Source organism: Dysidea avara, chromosome 9 (genome assembly GCF_963678975.1).
Source record: "Dysidea avara chromosome 9, odDysAvar1.4, whole genome shotgun sequence".
Taxonomy (NCBI): domain Eukaryota; kingdom Metazoa; phylum Porifera; class Demospongiae; order Dictyoceratida; family Dysideidae; genus Dysidea; species Dysidea avara.
In genome coordinates, this window is record NC_089280.1 from 6,192,281 (window position 1) to 6,205,831 (window position 13,551).

General features: G+C 38.2%; 2 protein-coding genes across 2 annotated transcripts; both read left to right on the forward strand.

Annotated features, from left to right (window-relative positions):
- Window positions 1–6,256: 6,256 nt before the first annotated feature.
- LOC136266611 (circumsporozoite protein-like) lies at window positions 6,257–6,697 on the forward strand. The gene has a single exon (XM_066061610.1). It carries the CDS (start codon window positions 6,257–6,259, stop codon window positions 6,695–6,697), a length of 441 nt encoding a protein of 146 aa, XP_065917682.1.
- A 1,609-nt stretch (window positions 6,698–8,306) lies between these two features.
- LOC136265984 (indolethylamine N-methyltransferase-like) lies at window positions 8,307–9,300 on the forward strand. The gene has a single exon (XM_066060930.1). The coding sequence runs from the start codon at window positions 8,402–8,404 to the stop codon at window positions 9,194–9,196; it is 795 nt and encodes a 264-aa protein (XP_065917002.1). The 5' UTR covers window positions 8,307–8,401; the 3' UTR covers window positions 9,197–9,300.
- The last annotated feature ends 4,251 nt before the right edge of the window (window positions 9,301–13,551 follow it).

Sequence of the window (13,551 nt, forward strand, 5' to 3'; positions counted from 1 at the left end):
TTGTAAAGTATAAACACTGATTTATAAATTATAATATTAATTTATATATCAATGTACTACTTTATAGTTTATAAATCATGTGTATAGTTTATAAGTCGTACACATGATTTATAAATCAATAACATACTTTATGAACCATACATGCATAATTTATAAATCATCATTATGATTTATAAATTGCACATGTCAGATTAATAAATCATAAGTATATTTTACAAACCATCATCACGAGTGACTTAGTTTGGTTATTGTTGTATTTTATAAATCATTGTCCTACTTTATAAATTTAACACATACTTTACAAATCACATGTACAATTTACTATTGTAAACTAATACTATGATATATAAATCAATAGTGTAATTTAGTAGCCATACAGGTGTATGTTGTTGTTTAGTATCGATAGTTAGAATTCATATCAATATTGCTTAGATGTGTATCAAATGTAAGGAATTTGTGGCATGTGATCCAGCACAGGATTCAGCACACTTAGTAGCTACAAGCTTTGGAAGCTGTTGTGAGCACTTGCAATAATGAGAGCAACCCGGCAAAGTGGAGTATATTACCATTACCAATGCCCCTGCCAGTGGTTCCACCAACTATGCCACTGTTGTCACCAATTATGCCACTGTTGTCACTGACTGGCTTGAGCCCAAATCCTACACCATGTAAGAGTAGCCAGCAAGAGTGGCATAATTAGTGGAATTACTGGCAGGGGAGTTACCCACGACGATGACAGGGGAATTGGTAATGGTGATACTCCACTTTGCCAGGTTGCTCTCATTAGTGCAAGTGCTCACAACAGCTGCCAAAGCTTGTAGCTACTAAGTGTGCTAAATCCTGTGCTGGATCACATGCCACAAATGCTTTCCATTTGATACACATCTAAGCAATATTGATATGAATTCTAACTATCGATACTAAACAACAACATATGGCTACTAAATTACACTATTGATTTATATATCATGTATTAGTTTACAAAAGTAAATTGTACATGTGATTTGTAAAATATGTGTTAAATTTATAAAGTAGGACAATGATTTATAAAATACAACAATAACCAAACTAAGTCACTCGTGATGATGGTTTGTAAAATATACTTATGATTTATTAATCTGACATGTGCAATTTATAAATCATAATGATGATTTATAAATTATGCATGTATGGCTCATAAAGTATGTTATTGATTTATAAATCACGTGTATGATTTATAAACTATACACATGATTTATAAAGTAGTACATTGATATATAAATTAATATTATAATTTATAAATCAGTGTTTATACTTTACAAATAAGTGTTATAGTTTACAAATCACATGTATAATTTATATAAATCAATGTTATAGTTTATAAAGTATGTCAATGATTTATAAATCAGGTATATGGTTTGATTTATAAAGTATATGTTCATGATTTATAAAGTAGTGCATTGATTTATAAAATATGCTTATAGTTTATAAATAAGGCATTTTTGTACAATTTTGGTACAAACGGCACCCCATAGTAGTACACGTACCGTGACAGTGCAAAACGAGCTCCAACAAGGAAAACAGACCGAAAATTTTAAAATCGCACACAAATAGGCTTATTTGAATTGCCTTATATACTATAAGCCTCACCTTCGCCCTTATTCGAATTTATAAACGCTATCATAGGGAAACACCATCTCGCCCAATACCTCCATGTACAAAGTCCCCACACTACGGCGGCCATTTTGTTTTGTGACATCATAGATAGAGTAAAGTATCAATTATCGGACAATATGATGTTCGGACAGCTGCCACCCACTTCCTGGAAATCCTGCAGCTTAGGTTATTGTACCAAAAGGTAGGCTACAATAAGCAATAATTATCCTCCAACAATCAGCTTTGTGTGATTAAAAGCTTAAGAGTTACAGCCAATAGTATGCTTAGTCCGATAAAATCTATGCTTGGATAAAACTATCAGTTGTCGGACTTTGATTTTTACTACCAGTAAACAATGTCCAATTTATTTCAAATTTGTATGCAATATACCTGTACTCATTAGCTATTAATGGCCAAAAAATGGTTTCGTTATCTTTAGCATAGAGGGAGTACGAGCCCCCCAATTTTTAGCGGTATTGTCGGACGCCCTCCGCTTTAATTTAGCCATGCCCACCAACAGAGTTTGTATGCTTTTGCAACAAATGCACCAGTGCTAAACCACAGAAGAAGGTAAATAAATATCTCTCAAGAGTAGAGGTGTGTTTTAAAGTTGATATTCAGGATATTTCCATTGGAACGCAGTATTTTTGACTCCTAAATCATAGATATTCTACTCACCGGGATATGAAACTGGTTGTTTTTCACGACTCTATCCGCACCTCTGTCAACACCTTTCTATCTTAGACGCCGCTTGATAAATTATTTCCATACTACTGAACTGAGCGCGTGTGTGAATGCAGTGTGGTAGTGAAATGACTTCTAGTACAAGCTTTGATACCAGTACCAGAACGGCCGAGAGTACAGCTCTTGTTGCTGATGAAGTTGGCACACGGGTGGAAGTTAACTACTTTACAGAAGTGTGCAACGAAGTACTAAGCGAGCCGAGATATAGTGATCAAAAAGTAGAAAGTTATCGTTTCTTTCACTCTGCAGCAACTCGTTTGTTAGAACACGAAGCCAGCAGAACTTTTTCTCACAAATTGGTACACCTTTTAGAGAAAATATTTGCTACCACCTTGAATCTTTCCATATTGTGGCCAGCATTTCATAAATTAGCTGTTGGGGACACATTAAAACTGGAGTGGAAGAAGCTTTTGGAGCAGGTTGGTGTGGAGGTGAACCCACTGTTTTATCAGTTCATCACTGAGGAAGTTTTCAAGAAGATGCTGAGAGCCAAAGTCAATACCAAAACCAAATGTGCAGATTCTAGTAATCCAGAACACCAGTTGACTTTTGAAGAAATGAATACCATCAACTACATTGGTGGGTACATTATCAAACAGTTACACACAAAAGTTGTCACCAAGAAAGCATATGTCGATACTTTGTTGTTACTACAGTCAGACCTCCCTACAGGGTTGGAAAGCGCACAGTGGACTGAAGCAGTTGATCGTGGTGGGTTAACCCACATAAGCGAGATGTTTTACAATTGCTTGATAGCTATTGAGAAAATATGCCGCAATGTGTTTGATGGTGATTCTAGCCAACTGAGTGATGTGAAACATTTGATTTTGGACCAGGCACTAGGTGATGTGGATGTCGGGTTCTACTGGGACCTTGCAATTGGCATCACACCCACTGAAATAGGAGATGAGCTGTTAAAGATGACAATTGATTTGTATACGACAGTTCGTGGAAATGCTTTTGCAAAAGGATTTATGGAACAATACAAGCAAAAGAACAAAAAAAGCACACAGAAATCAAAATCATTGAGAAAGAAATTGTTTTAGTATTTATCAAGTACACGTAATAAAGTATGTTACATAACAATGTGAAAGTGAATCATGTGGTTACATTTAATTATGTTTTCCGAGACTTCTTGCGTTTCTGCAATTGTACATTAGTCTCTGTAAAAATAGCATCTCTTTTTTTGCCTCTGCAGTTTCCAGCAATAGACTTGACATTGATGTCACCAACCACGCGTAGAGCTTGAGTGTTCTTCTGCACTTCGTTGAGCAAAGGATTATCATTTGATTTCCCTCGTTGCCTCTGGAGTCCGAAAAACTTCTCGAGGGGATCTTGACATAATTTCTCACTTAGAAAATAGGTCACACCTGGTTGACTCAGAATTAATGGTACAAACTCTACAAATGATGACACTATAAAAGATGTTTGTACTTGCTAGTAATATCAGTTGTATGCATAATATAAACATACCTGTAATCTGGATACCCTCCATTGTGAGTTCACTCAACAGATTTCGCTGCTTTTGCTGAGCAGTGTAGCCCTCTCGTGCCTCCACAGATGTTTTCCACGTGTTCATGTACGAGGTAAAATCATCACTTAACCACTAGAAGAATGTATAATAGCTATAGCATTAGAACCAAAATCATGGAGCTTCACCTTCAACCGAAAATCATCCTTGAGATAGTATGGTTCCTGAAATTTCTTCCTTGTCCGTGTGCCTTCATTAAGATTGTCCACATTTAGAGAGTCAAAAAATTTATCGATATAATCAATGAAGTCAGCTGTAGCGCGGGCATCTTCTCCTCCTGTTAACTTCATTGCACTGGATACAGTCCCACTGAGTACCTATATGTGTTATGAAATAAAATAAGGTAGTTTATATAGTTATTACTATACCTGCGCAGCAAGGTCAACTCGCATCTTAGAAAAAGAAGTGAGGTGAAGGTGCTCATACTTAAGCTTTGGCACCAACGAAACTCCTGTACCTGCTCCTGTTGTACGACGATAGAGGCTCACTACATGCTGCCAGCTGATGTACTTTCCACAACGCTATAATAATTATGGCTGACACCATAAGTCAGTATAAAGACACTTACCCATAGTGGTCTAGATGAAAAACAGTTACGGATTGTTTTAAGGAGGTGGGGCGGGTCACAAATCAGATAAATATATCGTTCTTCCTTGCTATATTTATTACGCACTTTGTGCTTCTCAGGCTCTGATTTGGTGAGCAGATGATAAAGTCGTCGATTTGAGGTAGCACCATCACATGTACAGGTGAACACTTTAAAACTCATGCATTCAAGTCGATGAACTGCCTCCCAGAATAGTGGGTACAACTGTGATCCTTTGATGGAATCCACTGGAAATTGAGCATATGGAAATGTTAATTTGGAAGTCAAGCCTCTGACCATGATAAACAACACAGACTTAGCCAAAGGTAAGCTGCTCTCACCATCTGCCTCAGAATTAGCATAACGTATAAAATCATTGTTAACATCTCCCAAGTTTACAAAACCAACTAAATTACCAGTGTTTTTGCTGAACACCAACCCCTCCTTTATTTTCATCAAACAGCAATCCAACATTATTTTTGTGATTTGGAGTTGCACTGAGCCTTGCGTACTCCCTTAGCTGATTGTCTGTAGCAGCTGAGAAGCCTGCACCAGTAGTGTTGAAATGGGTATAGTCCTGTAAAGTGCGTTCTGAGGGCAGATGTAAACATTTCGAATTTCTCAACACCTTATAGGCTTTACTGCTGCAATGGTGAAGATACAAACACCATTTAATTACAAGAGGGTGCCATCGAATGCCTTTGCCTTTCTTCAAAGCTTCCCGTTGTTGCTTCCAAAACAGCATCTGGAATGATGATTCCTCATGTTGCTTAGTGATCTCACTTTCATGTTGATCCATCACTGTGACCAAATCATCATGCAACGATTGTTCAACTGTAAGTCCTTGCGTTTCAGTGAGCTGTTTTACTTTCTCTTGGAGACGGCTGATAACTTTTTTGCTAGCTTTATACCTGCCTTGCAATGTGCGCACTCTGAGTGATGTTTCGGATGATGTCAAATAGTCTAAGTTTGTATGGCTGCTAGGTGAGGTATCAACATGTGAACTGGGTGAAGGAACAGTCTTTGCTTTTGAAGTGAGTCTGGAAACAGCTGACTGTAGAGATTTGCGATGAGCAGCACACTTGCTGCACCTTATTGTGCCTTCACTGACAACAATGTAGCATTCATGGTGCCTGATAGTTTGCTTCCCATCAACTGTTGCAATATTTGCTACCACAGTTTTCCCTGTATAAACATTAAATAAAAAGTTAATAAATATGCACACAAAATTATACAATCTGCGTATGTTAAGAAGGGAGCTGTTGCAATGGAGAATGGTAATGTACTCAATCTATATTCAGCATAGTAATAAATTGCTCATATTAGACAACGATTATAAGGACACTCACACAAAACAACACATCAGTGTATACTAAAACTTAAGATCAGTCCCAAGGAATTTTCCCTCATTATGCTGAACGACTTCTGTAAATTCTGAACATAAGTTCCCTTCACACATGTGCAATTGGTCAATTGTTCTAAGCAGCAATAAAGCATCACTGATACAAGAAATTTTGGAACACACAGCTGCTCCTAGCTTAGCCAGACTAATGGAATGTCCTTCAATGGTGACACTATAATTGAAATTTGAATATATCTGGACTGACGCAACAACATAAGGGGAAGGCACAAGCTTCATTTTAGCCAAAGCAAGACAATTCAAATTTGCTTCAACTACTTGCCAACCTGAACACACTCCATTCTTCATTAAACGGCTGTGTAGTTCATCCAAACTTTTAGTTTCACTACAAGTGTATGAAATGAGTGGCACTGATACCCTTAGGCTTGATGCTGCAACATCTTCTGTACGCAATGTTGATGGTAATGTTGCAGCAATAGTTGATGATTGTGGTGTTGCAGGATCAGTTGACGGTAATGTTGCAGGACCGGTTGATGGTAATGTTGCAGGACCGGTTGATGGTAATGTTGCAGGACCGGTTGATGGTAATGTTGCAGGACCGGTTGATGGTAATGTTGCAGGACCGGTTGATGGCAATGTTGCAGGACCGGTTGATGGTAATGTTGCAGGACCGGTTGATGGTAATGTTGCAGGACCAGTTGATGGTAATGTTGCAGGACCGGTTGATGGTAATGTTGCAGGACCGGTTGATGGTAATATTGCAGGATCGGTTGATGGTAATGTAGCAGCAACAGTCGATGTCGTCTTCTTTGCTAGCCTTTCTTTTCTCTTTTTTCTGTAACTCTTCACACTTGAAAGCTTCAGCTTGTGCCCCCCTGGCATAGTTCTACAATAGACAGCATACGTTTAATACACAGCCCTGCGCGTTAAACCAAAAAAATTACTTTACACGTACACAAAATCCTAAACAACACTTTTTTTAAATTCTGTATCTGCATGTTTGAATATCAACAGTACCCAAAACGCCACCAGTTCGACGAATCAAGGCCTTCTTTATGGAATAACAAAAGATTAGCTTGATCAAGCCATGAAGCGATACGCTAGAGTTCACAAAAGATGTACATGGATGTCGACCGCAAAGACTAATAAAACGACAATGGTAGAGACAATTCAGTTGAAGACATGCCGGTTCGATTAGACGCACTGGCTTATCTTTGCCACATAAAATTGGCCTTGATTCGTGAAGGCGTTTGAGACTTACGGTTCGCAGAGTGTTGGATCACCAATTTACTCAACCTTCTTCAATAGTCGCTGCTGCCTCCCACAATTAGGCTTACAGTGAATAATTGTCTAAACAACAAGGATTCAACTTTTGGAGACTTGATTTTCGCTTTATTTCAAGACTTCAAGAAAGTCACTACTGTTTAACACCAATTTACTAGAGGTGCGGATGGGCCGTTTTAATGTATGGGGAGTATACGGCGTTTCATATCCCGGTGAGTAGAATATCTATGCCTAAATGAAGGAGATGCGCTCAAGGTGGAAAAATGAAGTTATGCAAAACCACCTTCTGACCACCTACATATGCTAGTCTTGGTGTCCTATCACAAATACTGTCACGAAAATTGAAAGGCTTTTCTTTCTCTACCTTATATGGGTGAAACAAAAAGGACGAAAATGTTGCTTTGTGCATCCATAGAAGGTAGAAAATGGAATATCTTTTCATTTCTAGGTGGTATTCACGATTGAGGCACCAAGACTAACAAATGTGGTTGGTCAGAAAGTTGTGCCTCGTAATTTCATTTTTCCACCTAGCGTGCATCTCCTTCATTTAGGAACCAAAAATACTGCGTTCCAATAGAAATATCCTGAATATCAACTTTAAAACACACCTCTACTCTTGAAAGATATTTATTTACCTTCTTCTGTGGTTTAGCACTGGTGCATTTGTTGCAAAAAGCATGAACTCTGTTGGTGGGCATGGCTAAATTAAAGCGGAGGGCGTCCGACAATACCGCTAAAAATTGGGGGGCTCGTACTCCCTCTATGCTAAAGATAACGAAACCACTTTTTGGCCATTAATAGCTAATGAGTACAGGTATATTGCATACAAATTTGAAATAAATTGGACATTGTTTACTGGTAGTAAAAATCTAAGTCCGACAACTGATAGTTTTATCCGAGCATATAGATTTTATCGGACTAAGCATACTATTGGCTGTAACTCTTAAACTTTTAATCATGCAAAGCTGATTATTGGAGGATAATTATTGCTTATTGTAGCCTACCTTTTGGTACAATAACCAAAGCTGCAGGATTCCCAGGAAGTGAATGGCAGCTGTCCGAACATCATATTGTCCGATAATTGATACTTTACTCCAATGCACGCTACGTCAAGAAACGTAATTGCGGATATCACTCATAATGAAATTCCATGCGGGTGTATCAAAAGTATGCGGACGATGACGCGAAACTGCTAGTTTCATTAGCCTTATTTGGCCTTAAAATGCTTTAGTTCAGTTACTAAAACACGAGCACACTCCAGATGTCTTACTTGACTGAATTTGATGAGAGAGAGTACCTTACGATTTTCTACAGCGCTTCTGACGGAAGCCAGGAAGAAAAAGGGTTTGCGCTATTTCACCTAAAGCAAGTTATCCAATTCTACAAGAAGTATAACTCCAAATGGAATAATAGCACTGCCAGACTACTTGAGTTTGGTGGAGGCCCATCAATAGCAGGACTGATCAGTGCTGTACCACATGTCAATGAGATAATATTCTCTGCTCACACTGAAGGCGAACGTAAGGAGGTTGAGCTGTGGAAATTTGAGAAAGACGGAGCACACGATTGGAGTGATCATTTCAAATTTGCAGTTAATGAACTTGAGAACATCACAGGAGATGCTGCCTGGCAGGATAGGGAAAATTTTCTGCGTCAACACATCACTGCTATCATAGGTTGTGATATTCTCCAAGATTATCCATTATCAATCAAACCAGATCCTTTTGAAATAATTTCAACAAGTCTTTGTCTGGAAGTAGCCTGTAGCACATACCTTGAATACAAGGCAGCTGTGAAAAAGCTTGTGACCCTTTTAAAACCTGGTGGCTTTCTTACCATGTTTGTTGTGGAGCGACAAACATTCTACATGGTTGGTAAAAAGAGGTGGTCTTGTCTTTATCTCACATTGGAGCAGGTGAAAGAAGCTTTAGCTGATGCTGGGATGGTAGTTCTTGTAGCTGAATGCGATCCTGCACCAATGAATCAAATACAGAATCCAACTGTATCAGACTATAAAGCTGTGCTGTTTGTAGCAGCTCAGAGAGTGGAATTTTAAAAGGTGTGAATTTATTGTGTAGCCATACTGACAGATTCATTATGCATAGAAATAATATAGGACATTTTGCTGAACAGATGTTATAATAGCAAGCCAATATAGTATCTATAGCACCAAATTTCTGAGTGTGTACAGTGTGTAGCTAAACTTCTGTGTAATGTGTGCATTGCAAGTGTGCTGTATTAGTCTCTCGACATACTCAGGGGCGGATCCAGGAACTGGCAAGGGGAGGGGCACAAACAGGCTAAGTTGGTAGGACGTGGTTGGGGAGAGCCAGATTCTCTTGTTAGTTGCCACATTTTTGAAGCAGCAAATAATCACCTCTTAGTAGTATATATGCACTGTTGATTTTTGCCATTTTGGCCTTTGCAGATGGTTGTAAAGTCTTTAAAAAGCTGTTTAAAAGGCTCTGAAAGTCTAAATAACAGCAACATAATTATTTTTAGAGGCGCTCAGTACGCACGAAGGTGCTGGGTGACAATTTCACAGTTATATGTAGTTTGACTTTGGTTCGCTTTGGTTTCTGGTGAATCTATGTATATAAAGCTGTCTGTCTGACGGTCACGCTGCTTACTCACCAGACTTGGCGCGAATCGACATAGTCTGTGCTGATAATGAAGCGCTCATCATCCGCCTCGATCCGCCTACTCTAAGATTGTTATCACGAGTTCACGCGTGCTTCCGTTCGGTCTCTACAGCGCGTAGAAGGCCAAGGTGTAGAGAAAACTTGAGCAACATTCCTTTGAAAACCACAGCACATACTGTTCAAGTGGTAGAACGCCTGACTAGCGTGTAAGAGGTCAGTGGGTTCAAATCCACGTGTTGACAGATTTTTTTCTTTCTACTCAGTACCTTTTTGTGAACACCTTTTTAAAACACGACTTTTAGCTCATCATATCTTGGCATGCAAAGCACGTATCGAGGCGGGACTTTAGCGAAATTAAATGCCCATCATCTGGCAACTCGAGTGTTGTAGCAAATCAATACGTGCTTTTGTTCGCTCTTTATAGGGCGATGAAGGCACTGGTGTAGGGAAGGATCACTGAAAAGTTGAGCTACATTCCTGTCAAAACCACTGATAAACAACTGTGGCGATTTGTGCACCTCCCTTAACCCCAAGTTATTATAACCAGCCAGGGTTCAATCCCCTCCTAGATCATAGCTTTTTTTTTCACTTTTGGGACCTTTTTGATGCACCTTTTTGCTCTATCTGTTCCATGCAAGTCTTCATCTACAAACTCTTATGATCAGTTGAATTACCTCACATAATAGGGACTCTTATAGCACTTTTGGGACAGAGCAGACAAATTGCCAACATATTTGTCCATCTGTGTGTTGGTTCAGTGTGTTGTATTAGAGTAGGTAAAAGCTTCTTTCACCAGTATCCAGAATATCTACATCTTTGTTTTAAGCACATAGGTGTGCACTGACATGAAAAACTGTTTGTTCAGACTTACCTCAATACTGCTGTAGTAATAGGCAGCTTGCATGATTGAACAAATACTACTGTGCATCTGAAAAATGATAATACTGGAACCATGCAGATCCATAGTTTACACCAAGGAACTGCATCTGACCTGGCACAACTGTTTCACTATCCTGCTTACATGCTTTCACTCTAAAGATTCATACATTACCTTATTGGTCAATTACACTGCAGGTGTTTCAAAACTGGGTTTTTGTATGGCAAGAGGTATATGTGTCACTGCAACATCAGAACTGAAAGTGCATAGGACAAGTTCTGAACTTTTGCTTGCCATGCAGTAACTATAACTGCAAATTGTGTTGACTTTAAATTATGCTCAAGTTCATTTCTCTTTGTGACAGTCGGTAAGGTAAACATCAAAATGTAGAAACTGAAACTGTACCGTGTGTACACAACCTGTATGTAATGTAGGGTATACTGTATACAATTGCCTTAGCTCACATGCAGTTTAACTAATTAGCTAGCCTTGCATGCATGCTTCACTATAAATTATTATGTACTGCATAAGGATCATGTACTTTAAAGCACTATCGACATACATGCTACACAGCAAATATAGGACACTAATATTTATGCTTGGTTCCCAATATATATATTATTGTTACATTAGTTCTCATGTAAAGCAGCAAAGGTTCCGTTTGTTCTATACAGCACGTTGAAGTCACTGGTAGGGAAGATGCACTGAATAATTAAACTACATTCCTGTCAAAACCACAAACAATAAACTTTAGTGTTTTGCATCATTAATGACATAAGAAAACCTCATGCTCTTTAAAAAATGGGACATCACCATGTACCCTACATAGCTACATTAGCAGTGCTGGTGTTTAATGCTTAGTCCCTCTTCGTGGCATTAAAATGTTTAATGTGGAGATGGTCCTGCACATAGGGCAGGTACCAATGCTAGTTTGTAATAAATGCTAGTAAAATATGCATATTTTCATGAGGTTTATAAACTGATCTTTGCCTTAGTATTTACTAGAAATATGGCTAGCTACTCCACAAGGTCAGTGGGGGAGGGTGGGGAATTTGCCCCAAATGCCCCATCTTTGATCTGCTATTGATACCCCTTGTGCTTTTTTTGTACACACATGCAGTGGTGCTTTATGCATTAAATACAGTATGTGACTAATTGGTACTGTATGGAAAATGCAGTACACCTTGGCACTTGATCCTTCCACACTATGTGTTATTAAAATATAACCATGACAACAAACTAGCTCATTCTGTGCTAATTAAGCCAAAATGAGCTAGTTTGTTAATTAATTAATTAAGACTCACACAGACAATTCAGATCGATGCACAAAGCTGGTATGTTCGTATCAACAATATTAATTTCCATTAGCTCATAGCTAAATAAAATACATTCAATTATATGTTATCAGACATCAGAATGTAAAAAACTACTAATACTGTGTACTAATGCCAGTAGATAGAACGTGTAAGTCTTAGTTGAGTGAAATTAAAACCCACAATCAAACTCCATGCTTGGTGATATAGGTTTTAAATACATTTTGAAAACAATGTTTAAGTAGAGATTTTAAAGTAAGTAAGTTACTTACTGACATAGTATTGCGTACTGTTTGTAGATTGTTGACATTCCAGCATTTTAACACCAATTATGAAACTGTAGTTGATGCAGCATTTCACAAATAATCCAACAACTGAATGTGTTACTGTATAATACTCTCAATAGCAGCTTGACATATTATATTGATATACGTCAAGCGATTAGCCAATAGAATTAGTATTACACTTGTTTGTCAAGGTCCCTTGACAAAAATTTATAATACTAATTTGATTGGCTAGAATAGTGTGGTGTGTTTCTATTAGAAGTAAATGTCCGAGGTGACAACTATTGTTACCATAGTGATAGATGCCCCAAGGTATAACACAATATGGTTGCTTAGCAATGGTTGCTAAGGAAAACTCATTTTGAGACCGTAGCTGCTAAGCGTGATTGGTCTTTTGCAGTAGTTATTTTTTGAGTTTCTGTTGCTTAGCAACAGTTGCTATGGTTGTCAGATTAATTTGCAATAGGACGGATGGCTGTGGTATTCGGGATTAATAGTTCTCGCATTGTAAACAGGAAGGAAATAGTGCTCGGCTTCGCCTCGCACTATTTTACTCCTTCCTGTTTACAATGCTCACACTATTAATCCCGAATACCACAGCCATCCATCCTATTACATATACTAATACTGAGATAAGTGGTTGACTTTGATAATAGCATGTCATGACAAGCCTCCCACTCCTAAATACATAAGTGTTTTTTTATCAGTTGCACATTCCTTGTCACACTATATATTATCAGTGTGATTGATGTGGTGTGCATACTACCCTTGTAAAGGTGTGCCAGTATGAACAGCAATATCACACCTGTGTTGGTGTGTTATGACCACTTCTGTATTAACAGTGTGACTTAGTCTCTGCACAAGGGTATAACCAATGTGTTAATAAGTATCCAATCTATTCATGTTAACACATTCATTTGGAAACCCTATATCATTACCTGTGTTTAACCACAGTATATTAAGTTCATACCAGAGCAACAATGTTGTTGTGTACCACTGTGTACTTGACTTACTGTGATCACATAACTGCACAAGTATGATTGCCTATATGATAAATCTGAAGCCATATTATTACTGACCACAGCATGCTGTACACTGCCTATAGTTGGATATGTCAGAGCTATATAGTACAAGGCACATTCAATAGTAAGGAAACAATACACTGGTGTTTGCTAACTCTGATAATATTAACTGACTATAGCTACTTAACAGCTACTGTACATGACTGACTTTGATATACATGTTTAGTATCAAGCACCACCAGCACATCTTATTATCATGCATGTTAGCTATCC

Coding starts and splice junctions, on each gene's coding strand:
- LOC136265984 (XM_066060930.1), top strand. CDS start 8,402: ATGTCTTACTTGACTGAATTTGATGAGAGAGAGTACCTTACGATTTTC.
- LOC136266611 (XM_066061610.1), top strand. CDS start 6,257: ATGAGTGGCACTGATACCCTTAGGCTTGATGCTGCAACATCTTCTGTA.